The 12,145-nt window shown below is 38.3% G+C and overlaps 1 protein-coding gene across 1 annotated transcript; it reads left to right on the top strand.

Moving 5' to 3' along the window:
• Window positions 1-1,318: 1,318 nt before the first annotated feature.
• Window positions 1,319-11,511, top strand: LOC143845891 (uncharacterized). The gene is made up of 8 exons (XM_077354298.1): window positions 1,319-1,784; window positions 3,338-3,447; window positions 7,376-7,432; window positions 7,539-7,838; window positions 8,873-9,123; window positions 9,502-9,808; window positions 9,958-10,231; window positions 11,073-11,511. Exons 1-8 carry the CDS (start codon window positions 1,407-1,409, stop codon window positions 11,325-11,327), a joined length of 1,932 nt encoding a protein of 643 aa, XP_077210413.1. The 5' UTR covers window positions 1,319-1,406; the 3' UTR covers window positions 11,328-11,511.
• Window positions 11,512-12,145: the final 634 nt, after the last annotated feature.

Genomic DNA, 12,145 nt, shown 5'->3' with positions numbered 1-12,145 from the left:
TATCGACACAGGGTACGGGCCATACCTTACATTTTAATAGAGTGAGGAGTGCGATCATCAAAATACGCTGAGTAGTGCCATTATAAAATATGGTAGTGAGGACATTAGCACCATATATAATTTCAAACTGTCGTTGTTACTTGAATGTTCCCATGCAGGTCGGGTTCAACCCAAATTTGGGTTGGGTTGGCTCAAGCTTTTTTGCAAATCGGGTTGGGTTGGGAAAAACCAACCCCAATTGGAAATCAGGCTGGGTCTGGTTGGGCTGTCGGGCAACCCGACCCAAACCCAAATTTTGGTTCCATCTGAAGAAGTTCTGTATAATTGTATGTTTCTTATTTAAAATTGAAATAGTCTCCACAGTCAACAATGGAGGTTTGGATAATCCTATGGTGCGGGCCATGCCGTACTTGAATAAAGTGAGGAGTGTGATCATCAAAATATAATAGCGCGGATAATATTTCCCTTTGTTAATTATTAGTCCTTGTTTAGTTTGGATTTTCAGAACCGATTGTGAGTTAAAAACTGATTATTGGCGACTCACTATTGGTTCTCAAAATCCAAAACAACCCGGCTTGAGTTGAGGTTCTCAACATGGACAGTTTAGATCAACCTGTGATGTGGTCTGTACAATTTAAAATGGATAGCACGTGCATCACACATGCATTTTTCCTAGTCATACAAAATGTCTAGAAACAAGGGATATAAGCATGTACATGATATGAGAAACTATTAGTTTCTAGAGTGCACGAGGAGCTTCAGCTCATATCTCGTTTAGAAATTCCTGCATATGGCAGCAAATCAGCAATGGGGTGCGGGGTGTCAAGCCAGCTTACCTATTGAAAAGAAAGAGACTTGACCTGGGTGGGCACATCCACATGATTTCAATACGACATGGATCCTTCGTAGAAGGGCCCAAGTAGTAGATGGTAAATTAGAAATTTACTATGTTGGAACAACACAACTTGAAATCTTGAATCCGGTTGTTGCTCATATATCACAATTTAGATTTCTTAATGGCTGATCGGACCGACATATTGTCAATCGGTCTGAATCTATGTGACAGATCAATCAGGGGCTGTGACAATTAGTCAAGTAAGCCCCATCTTTGGGTTTTTAAAGTGTTTGGTTGCGTGGCTTTTACTCGTAGAGTAGGGGAATCAGTACGTGCATCTGTTGCCTGCTCTAATCCGGTGTGGTGTTTGAATGTGTCCTCGGTCTAGCTGCATGTTTGGGGTGCATCTGCTGAAGTCGCGCGTCTGTCGATAGCAAACACCAACGAATGTCCACTCTTTCTTCGACCGACAACGTACGCTTCCGCATTTTCCTCCTACATTCCCAGAGAGAGAGAGAGAGAAAAAGAGGGAGTCTGAATAAAGAGCGAGGGACCATAGAAATACGAAGCGATGCTCATCCATCTCTCCTCTCTTCCCTCCCAACGTTTCTTCTCCAAACTCCCCCCTCCCTTCTTTTCCCTCTTTCGCCCCAAAATTCACTTTTCTCATTCCATTCCCCGAAATCCACAATTTTCTCCTAAATCTCGCCTCAAATCCTCTTTTCTCTCCAAACCTTCCCTCTCATGCAAGGTCGGAGAGCCTTTCTCCACTAGTATTTCCACGGATTTCTCTCCGAATCCAGTGATGGAATTAGATTCCGGTGAGAATGGAATGAATACGGATTTACGCAAGGAAAGCGTTAGGTTGAAGCTCGAAGATCTGAACTGGGACCATTCGTTCGTCCGGGAATTGCCTGGAGATCCGAGAACAGATCCGATTCCCCGTGAGGTATTTAAACGATAGATTTTTGATACTCTGATTCGACTGCTTATCGATCGAAAGGAGAGATTTTTATCACTATCTGTGTTCTCCTCAAATCTAGATCCTTTCGGTTATTTTTGGTGATGCTTTTGTTTGTTTTACGATGGAGGATTAGGTTATTACATATTTGACAAAATAATAAATTATCGATTTAATATGTCAATTAGATTTTTTTTTTTGGTGTTTAATGTTTCTTTTTATGACTTAATTGTTGTTTTCACGACTTAATATCCCCCCTTCCCCTCTTTAATATTGTGTAGATGTTATCATCACGGTTTTATGAACACAATTAGATGGATTTGGGGTGAGGATCAGACAATAGAGATGTTGATCGGCTTGCATCAGATTAGAGTCAAGGTTATAAATTTTGATTCAGGTTTCGGTCATCCGGAACATTTCGGTTTCAGTATGAAATTTGTGCCGAAATCTTGCAAAAGTACAGAAACATTTCGGTACGAAATCACAGCCAAAATTCAATTAAGATTCTTCACCACTGGTTTTTCTTTTTATTTTTTGCCTTTTTATTAAATATCTTATAGCAATCTCGTGGTTCCTCCACGAGTGGAGTTGATTTTTGTCAGGGTTTCTATAGAGATGTCTATGTTTTTTTTATCTGAAAAGTTGCATGTTTATTTCAACCGAAACATTAATGAAATCCCAAAATTTTGGGTGAAATTCCAAAATTTCAAGCGAAATCTTGGTTTTTTTTTTTGGAATCCAAATAGATTTCATTTCAGTAGCAGCGGAAATTGAAATGTTTCAGCCGAAATTTAAAACCATGATTAGAGAGGAGCCCACTTGGAGATGTTTGATTTTCTTCTTCCGTGATTTCTATAGGGTTTTGATCTTGCTATGTATTTGTTTCTCTTTTGCCTTTTTCTCTTGTTTAGACCTCCTCAGTCCTTCTGATTTCTCTCTTATCTCACCGCTCAAAAAAAGGCACGGTGAAGGATGTCTTTAGGTCTTAATGACTAAACTCTGACATAAGGTTTTAGATTCTAATAGCATGAATTTTCTACCAAAGGTGCTACTGTTGCATTGGAATCTTGCTTAAGCTCCTGCTTTTGAACCTCTTCTTGCTTCTACCACTAACCACCGTCGCTACAAGAAACATCATTAGCTCAACCAATTTTGTATACTTTATAGTTTTTTCTCATTCTTGATCCAGATGTTCCAAGTATTTACCGAACATAAATGCTTAATATGTTAATTTTTGTAGTGCTTCAAATGCAAATACAATTTCACATCGGTTGCTAGCTTAATATTGTGTTTTATAGATCTTATTAGATGTTCCCACTTCTTGAAATTTTTGTTAAGATAAATGCTAGTCCAGTAGGTTATCTGGCTTGTTGGATTTTCATTGCTGCTGTGGTATTTGTGCGTATGGTCAGCCCTGCTCATAGGTCAGGGTTTGGTTCCTTTTTTAAACTGATCAATGAAAGATGGGTTACTCTTAACAGTTAACTCCTTATTTTGACATGAGAAATGACATTTATGTTATTATTTATTTTGATCTGCAGGTCCTAAATGCTTGTTATACAAAAATATCCCCTTCTGCTGAAGTGGAGAACCCTGAACTAGTAGCCTGGTCGGAGTCGGTTGCTGAGTTGCTCGATTTGGATCTTAAAGAGTAAGTGCTGCTGCCTCTGTTTCTTGGAATTACAAGTTTTGTCGGTTTCTTCCGAACTCTTAATAAAGAGTATAAATTACTGAAACATTCCTACAAAGCCAATTTGACTAGAATCTCTTTGCATAATTATTTGCAAAGAACTACTCTATGATTGTTATCACCTCACTCTTATATAAGGTTTTCAAAATTAGTTGTCGGAACTGGCATTTTCTGGAAGGTTTTATTCTATCCCAGGGATTTGCTAGCGTCCATCGCAAAAGGCATTTCGCAAATGGTTTGTTGCATATGAGACCAACCACCTCGTGAATGAAGACAAAATCTGCTGAAAAGTGAGCCTGTGTGGCTGGTCTCACATGCAACAGACCATCTATGAAATGCCTTTTGTGATGGAAGCTAGCAAATCCCTCAATCCAAACATTGATGAAACAGGGTGATATCTCATAATTTTGTCTTCATATATGTTTTTCCGTCATCATGTTTTTGTCTTCATCTATTATTCCAGCGTAGATGCATTGGAATTTTCCTTCACTAGGTTTGGTATTCTTCATACATCTCGAGTTACGCTATAAATGGTCCTAGTGTTCACCAACATGGACGACTTGAAACACATCATAATGGTGCAACATGTATCTTCCCAGTGCTTAAATCTATTGGTGCAAAGTGCAAACACATAAAAACTATGCAAGGTGCTATGGCAAACTATAAATATATTTGAGCTATAACGACGATGTATATTAATATTAATATTAATATTAATATATCGTACGTAAGATAGGGGACGAGATTAACCTTACATATACATTACAAAAACAACACAAAGATCTATTAGTAATACAAAAGTGCTTCATTAGTGGGATCGTGCCCCATGTATTTATTTTGCTCACGATCTCCTTCCTAAAAGCTGCTATATGAGGGGGAACAGAAACGTTCGAAGCACAAGACAAAAGGGGACAAGGGTCGTCCCATTTTGACAAGGACGAGAGAAAGACTACCCAAAAGCAACCTTGGGTGTAAAAAGTCCATGAATTCTCTTATTGCATTCAAAACTAAGTTTTAAAACTCCCCTGTGTCATCGTGGACTCCCCCGAGTTAACTCCCTTTTACCTTGGCCGCGTCTTGTGTTTTGCCGCTACATTCCTCGTTTTGCCCTACAGAGTCAATAAAAAATCCTTTGACTCTCTCGAGTTATGACCGCGTCAACTGAGTACTCAACCGCGTCAACCGAGTACTCGACTGTGTTGTGCGGAGTCGACTAGGATTTTCGCCGGCCGCATTCCGCGCCACATCTGCATTTTTCAACACTGGTTCAAAAGATTATATGTGAAACACATTCTCTGTACTTGTCCACCCATAAGTCATAATCTGTGTGCAAAATTATTAACTACGACAATTCATTGTGCAACGTGTGGATATCCACTATTCTCTAATCATCAATTGTAGATGCTTGATATGACGCTTTTAGATGAGAACCATTGTTGGGTTTTGATTTTGAATATCTTTCTTGTCAAGAAGTAACCACAATATATTTGCTAGTTGCTCCTACCAATTGAATGTGTTTTCGCATGTTTGTGGTCTTGTATATGACTTTGGAGATTCCCTTCCATTTTTTCATGATATTCATAGTGCAAGTTTGTATTTTTTTAATACAGATTGGTATGGGTAGACCAGTTTCACTTTAGACCAGTATAGTATATTGGACATATGGCGATTACCTTTCATAGGCACAATGAGTTAATCAATAAGGAGCTGACCAGAAAATTGTTCCAAATTGTGCTTTACTAGGCAATGCACGCATTAGAACCTCTTAAGTATAGTGCATTATGAATCAGGAAAATGGCATGCAATTATCGACAAGTGGCAAAGATGGCTGGAAACACAAGTTTCTGAGAAATACCAAATTTATCAGAAGCTTTAGGCTCGAGTAGACGTAAAGGCTAAAAGTGGTTGTTTAAAGTTTGCAACCACTTCTTGTTTCGAAGTGAATTTTTTATGGGGAGATCTTAATTCCCCCATTTTTTGCCATCCACCCCACTTGTTGACAAATATTCCACACCCCCTCCTCTTCTCCTTTACCTGTTCCAGACTGTCATTCCTACCATACTTCTATGTTAACCATTGGAACCCATCTGTTCAGTTTGTTTGATGGAGCTCTCTCTCTCTCTCGCTCATGTGCTCCCCTCTTCTCCTTTACATGGATGTTGCTATCATTAAAAAAATTAAAATTAAAATCATGGGTCTAAAACTCTTCTTTTTATTTCATAGGCCAGAGTCAGAGATCTCATTTTTGACTCATTTTGGGCCATAAATCTTATGTTTGTTAGCTGAGATCAAGCTTATATTAACCGCCTGTATGTCGGTCAGGATCTTCCCTATGGGTTGCCTCACATCAATGTGGAAAAACATTCTTGTTGAAAATTCTATCGATATCTCCTATCATCTAAATGATAGTGACATCATTGTTGACGGTCCTGACAGAGACAAGGTCATTCTCATGAAATAAGTCAGAGGCTGTCAAGAATGAGGATCTCTCTCTCTCTCTCTCTCTCTCTCTATATATATATATATATATATATATATATATATAGAGAGAGAGAGAGAGAGAGAGAGAGAGAGAGAGATAAGCTTATCTACTCGGCCGGGTTAAAAACAGTGTGGGTCCACATTGTTTGGGTGATCCAAACCATTCATTTGAAAGGCCCTTACCTAGATGGTGTGTCAAAAAATCAGATCCACACGATCATCCTAACCCATCCAAAAATGGAGGGAAAAAATGGGCAGATTTGTGACAAAGAGTTTCTGTCCATTTTTTTCCCAGTTTTCCCTCTATTTTTAGATGGGTTAGGATGATCCTATGGATCTGATTTTTTGTGTACACCCTATCTAGGCAAGGGCCTTTCAAATGAATGGTTTGGATCACCCAAACAATGTGGCCCCCTCTGTTTTTAGCTTGACCGAGTAGATAAGCTTATCTGGAGTAGATAACTTATCTACTCCCTACTTTAAAATAACAGTTGGGGCCATATTGTTTGGATGATCCAAAGCATTCATTTGATGCGCCCTCACATAGATAGGGTGTGCCCAAAAAATCAGCTCGATAAGATCATCCTAACCCTATGAACTGTGGGGGCAAAAAATGGACAGATTCAGGTTTATACACGTCCATTTTTGCCTCCATACTTCATAGGGTTAGGATGATCCTATCGAGCTGATTTTTTGGGCACACCCTATCTATGAGAGGGCCCATCAAATGAATGCTTTGGATCACCCAAACAATGTGGCCCCAACTGTTATTTTAAGGTAGGGAGTAGATAAGTTTTCTACTCCAGGGAGTACCTTCTCTTTTCTCTCTCTCTCTCTCTCTCTCTCTCTATATATATATATATATATATATATATATATATATATATATATATATATATATATATCCAGAGAGGCGGCATTCTTCTTATGGCTGTAAAATGCATCAGTCTCTTGACATAGGTGTTGGATTCCTTGATGCTAGGCGAGAAGATAATCTCTTTAGGGGTAGCATGGTTGAGAGATGCAAAACTAGGAGCAAGCAAACACAAGAAAGGTGGACGGCTGTTAATAGTAGTGGAGATGTCATTTTTCATTAACGTTATTCTCTTCCCATTTTTCATTAACACTACTGTCTTCCCATTTTTTCATTAACGTTATTCTCTTAGAAGTAACTTCTTGCTTTGAAGTGTTGGCTTGAAATTAGGAAATGCTCTGTACTTTCTGGATTCCGTCTCTTGCTGATTGTAATGTTGGCTTTTCAAAGCTGAGGTTATTTTTAGAAATGCATATCTTGTTTTGATTATTTTTCAGTATATTTTTTTTAAATGTTTGTTTTTTTATGTCGTATATAATGGCCTATCAACTATTATGTTGATTGTTGCTTGTCTAAACTGGTGTTGGGTTTCAGATTTGAAAGGCCCGATTTCCCGCTTATGTTCTCCGGAGCATCACCTTTGGTGGGAGGGTGAGTGGTTATACCATTATTCCCTAGTAGTTGTTACCCTTGCATGTTAACTATTGGAGCATCTCAGACTAGATAGATGATTCTCTTTGACTATTCCTTTTGACAGGTTGCCATATGCTCAATGCTATGGAGGACACCAATTTGGTATGTGGGCTGGCCAGTTGGGTGATGGCCGTGCAATAACTCTTGGGGAATTTCTAAATTCTCGAGGTGAAAGGTGGGAATTACAGCTTAAAGGTGCTGGGAAAACTCCTTACAGCCGATTTGCAGATGGACTTGCAGTTCTGCGTAGTAGCATTCGGGAATTCCTATGCAGTGAAGCAATGCATAGCTTGGGAATTCCCACTACCCGTGCCCTTTGTCTTGTCATGACGGGCAAACCTGTTGTCCGCGACATGTTTTACGAGTATGTTCTACTTACCAAAATAATTAAGAATGGGTTACTCATGTGGAATGCTATGCTACTACTTTCTTTCTTTTTTTTTTTTTTGAATGGCACTATGATACTACTTTCTCTGTCACTATTTCATGTTTGCACTTTTTTCTTTGCTGGAAAGCAATACAATTGCCATGATGCCCCTGGGAACGACTCAAAATGTTGTCGATCCATAAATTTCATCACTTACTAAAAGAAAAAAAAGGAGCAAAAGGACTCAGATGTTCTGATTTTTGGAAATGAGTGTGATGTGAGGATACCAGTTTTTCTATGTTTAGATGTAAAAATGATACAGATTCATAGTAAATTATTGACATGTTCATACGCTTCTTAGTGTGAGATTGAGAGTAGGATTTATTTATATCTTCCATTTATTGGGAATATTTAAAATAAATTTTTTTTTGAAAAGGTTACATTATGAAAACCAAAGATTACAGTACAAGTGAATTTTGCGCTGGCGACAAGGTGTTTAAATTTAAAGGGTTTTGCTAACGAGTGCCCCAAGGGCACCCGTTTAGCCTCATTTAATTGCCCTTGGGATCTTGAATCTACACATACTTTGAGGAAATAATCTCAAAGCATGTGTCAAAGTTTGGAAGTATGTGTAAATTCAGATTCCCAAGTGTAATTAATTGATGCTTCACACTAGTTAGCAAAACCCAAATTTAAAATATAAATTTCTTCTTGATATTCAAAACAAATCCTTTCTGATACATCGAATCATCAATTGGCCCGTGTACCTTCATGGTGGCCTAGTGCACTTGATTTTGAGGATGTGGCATGTGCCACATGATTAATCAATGTTGAAACAAATGGGCCTATGCTATTTATTTATTTCAACAAAAAAAACAAAAAACAAATGGGCCTATGTTCTTGTATTTTCTGCCATATGGTTGTTTGTGTGAGCAATGAATATTTAAATATGTTTATTAGAGGTTCCATTTTGTATCCTCACCTTGCATAAATCTATTTATTTGTTGTTAATTGTGTTGTTCTCCATGCAGTGGCAATCCCAAAGAAGAACCTGGGTCAATTGTTTGTCGAGTTGCTCAGTCCTTTTTGCGCTTTGGTTCATTCCAAATCCATGCCTCTAGAGGTAAAGAAGATATGGACATCGTTCGCATTTTGGCAGATTACACTATCCGGCATCACTTTCCTCATTTTGAGAATATGAGTAAGAGTGATACCTTATCATTTAAGGCAGAAGGTCAGGAGGGCTCTTCAGCAGTGGATTTGACATCTAACAAATATGCAGGTGAAAATAGACTTTATACATCTCTCTCTCTCTCTCTCTCTCTCTCTCTCTCTCTCTCTCTCTCTCTCATACACACACACACACACACACACACACGGTTTTCTATTTCGGGTGAAATTTCAGATTTCGGTTGGGACCAAAACCGAAACCACCAATATCTGAAATTTCGAAAATTTTGGTTCAGGGAAATGTAATTTTAAAAAAAAAATTCGGTACATTAATGAAATTTGCCTTCTTTTTTTTTACCGGGATTTTGGCCGAAATTTCGCTAGCCGAAACCGAAATTTTAAACCTTCCTCACGCATACACATACGCATGCACACGCACACACAGGAACCATGTTAACGTTTCTGTGCTTTAATTGTTTGGTCATATCAGCTTGGTCAGTTGAGGTTGCTGAACGAACTGCTTCCTTGGTTGCAAGATGGCAAGGGGTTGGTTTCACTCATGGTGTTCTGAACACAGATAACATGAGTGTGTTAGGTCTCACCATTGATTATGGTCCCTTTGGCTTTTTGGATGCATTTGATCCAAGTTTTACTCCAAATACAACAGACCTTCCCGGGAGAAGATACTGTTTCGCAAACCAGCCCGATATTGGCTTGTGGAATATTGCACAGTTTACTGCAACTTTATCATCTGCCAAATTGATCACTAGTGAGGAAGCAAACTATGCAATGGAAAGGTACGTTAGACTATTCTATCTGAGGTGATTTTTTTTTAAATGGTAGCTGATATCATTAAAAAAGACCGAGATGGTCAGAGTACAGAAAGATGATGCACAAAAAATTTGCTTCATGATTAATGCCTAAATTTTCTCCTGGCTTAGGACAGATATGGTACTAAATTTATGGATGGGTATCAGTCTATAATGACTAGAAAACTTGGTCTGGCGAAGTACAATAAACAACTGATCAGTAAGCTTCTCAACAACATGGCTGTTGACAAAGTTGACTACACAAATTTCTTCCGGTTACTATCTAATATTAAAGCGGACCCTAGCATCTCAGAAGATGAACTGCTTGTCCCTCTTAAGGCCGTTTTACTAGATATGGGCAAGGAGCGGAAAGAAGCATGGATTAGCTGGGTGCAGACATACAAACAGGAGGTAATTATTTTCGGGTGTTGTGATTGTAAACTCAATAGTGGTTTTTTTGGTAACCTGGTTGTCTTTTTTTTTTCTCTTTTATCTGAATATAAGAACTTGCGAACTAGTCTTTTTCCCCATTCTGATTTTTAGTTCAGAACTTGAGAATTTGTACTCAATTTCACGTGTTTGATTTTGTTAAAAGAAAAGTATCTTTTGCAATTTTGTTGTATAATCAATTTTTGTTGTATATTCTTATGTGCAAACGTCCACTAACAAAAAAAATAAAATAATTCTTATGTGCAAATGATTTTGAAGTTAAATCTGGTCATTTGGAAATAATGGTTATAATAGCTTTTGAAATGATATAGTTAATGGGTTAAATGTCCCATTTGTAAATAAAATAATTATGTTTTAAAATGAGGACTGATTTTAGTGGCATCCAAAGAGGCCCTTAGCCTACTGAATTAGTTTTCTGGGCGAAGTTTTTCGTTTTTAGAAAGTGGAAATTGCCCAAGGACAAGGAGTAAATATTCGTTGATCTTGTATATAATATATATTATATATGACACCTTTGTTTAATGGAAATCAAACACCACTTCCACTCCATGTGTTTGCCATTTTATACAGAAATGGCTGTTTCATTTTTTTTGAAATTTGAGTTTGTTAGCTTTTGGATATTGCTTCATGTTTTTTCTGGTTCAAGAACTTGTCTGATATTTTGATCTTCTCAATTTTGGTTACTACTTATTGATGACTAAAACCCTTTAATCTATTTTAAAAATTAGAAGGTATTCCCCATGAGATGGATATTTTTCACAAACCCCACATTCACCCTTTTCTTTTTCTTTTGTTCTCAAAGCTCTCTTCCAGCGGCATTTCAGATGAGCAGAGGAAGGCTGCAATGGATTCTGTAAACCCAAAGTTTGTTCTTCGGAATTATCTATGCCAAAGTGCCATCGATGCCGCGGAACAAGGTGATTATGGAGAAGTTCGCAGGCTACTCAAAGTTATGGAACGACCATATGATGAACAGCCAGGAATGGAGAGATATGCACGCTTGCCACCTGCATGGGCTTATCGGCCCGGTGTGTGCATGCTCTCTTGCTCTTCCTGAACTCTGTATATTCACAACATTATATAGTGGAAATGCAAGTCTGGTAGTAAATTTGTTACTTCTCTATTATAAAGTATCGAGCAAGTTATATGCTGTTGTTTTTTGTGGAGCTGGGTGTACTGTAGCTAGCTTTCATAGCTGGTGGTATTTTAGTAATTTTGGGTATTTTAGTAATTTTGCTTTACAGTTGGGAAGGACTGCGGTTTGTCTCCATTTCCTTAGTGAACCACAAAACATTAACAACAAGCATCAGTTGAGGAAATTCAGAATTTCAGTAAGGCGAAGATGGCATGACGGACACCTATGACCCTGTCCTAACTTATTAATGGTTCCAAGTTCAATCTCCTAACCTGCAAAAGTTGCACTTGCACCTGTGTAGAGGTAGGCCCTTTGCTCTTAATTTTAATTGGTCCGAGAGTTCGAATCGATCTTAAGAAGATCTTAAGAAGTGCGCCTTTTGTGATAGGCAACAAATGTAAGAAGTTACTTCCCGGCTTAGACTCTACCAACTGACCTCGCAGCGGTTTCCCAATGGATGTGCTCAATCCCCCGATAAGACGACCGAGCTTGACACTGTAAGTCGACTCTTGTTCATGAATTGACGTGGTTCTTTTACTTGGTTGTGTGATGGAAAATGGCCTGCTATAAACTTTGGTCTGGTTTTGTGTTTGGAGGCAAAATATGGAGGGACTCATACTACTATTTCAGTTTTGGTCTACTTTGAGAGTAGACTAGTTTGTGAAATTCTTGTTAAAGAGTTTTACAGAGTAGCCGTGTTCAAATATCTGCTTCTCTCAAAGATCGGTTTTGTTTGCATC

Source organism: Tasmannia lanceolata, unplaced genomic scaffold, assembly GCF_043159265.1.
Source record: "Tasmannia lanceolata isolate RefF3 unplaced genomic scaffold, GAP_Taslan_0.1 ptg000015l, whole genome shotgun sequence".
NCBI lineage: Eukaryota > Viridiplantae > Streptophyta > Magnoliopsida > Canellales > Winteraceae > Tasmannia > Tasmannia lanceolata.
The sequence above is the reverse complement of the archived record's forward strand: the minus strand, read 5'-3'. Positions and strand labels throughout refer to the sequence as shown.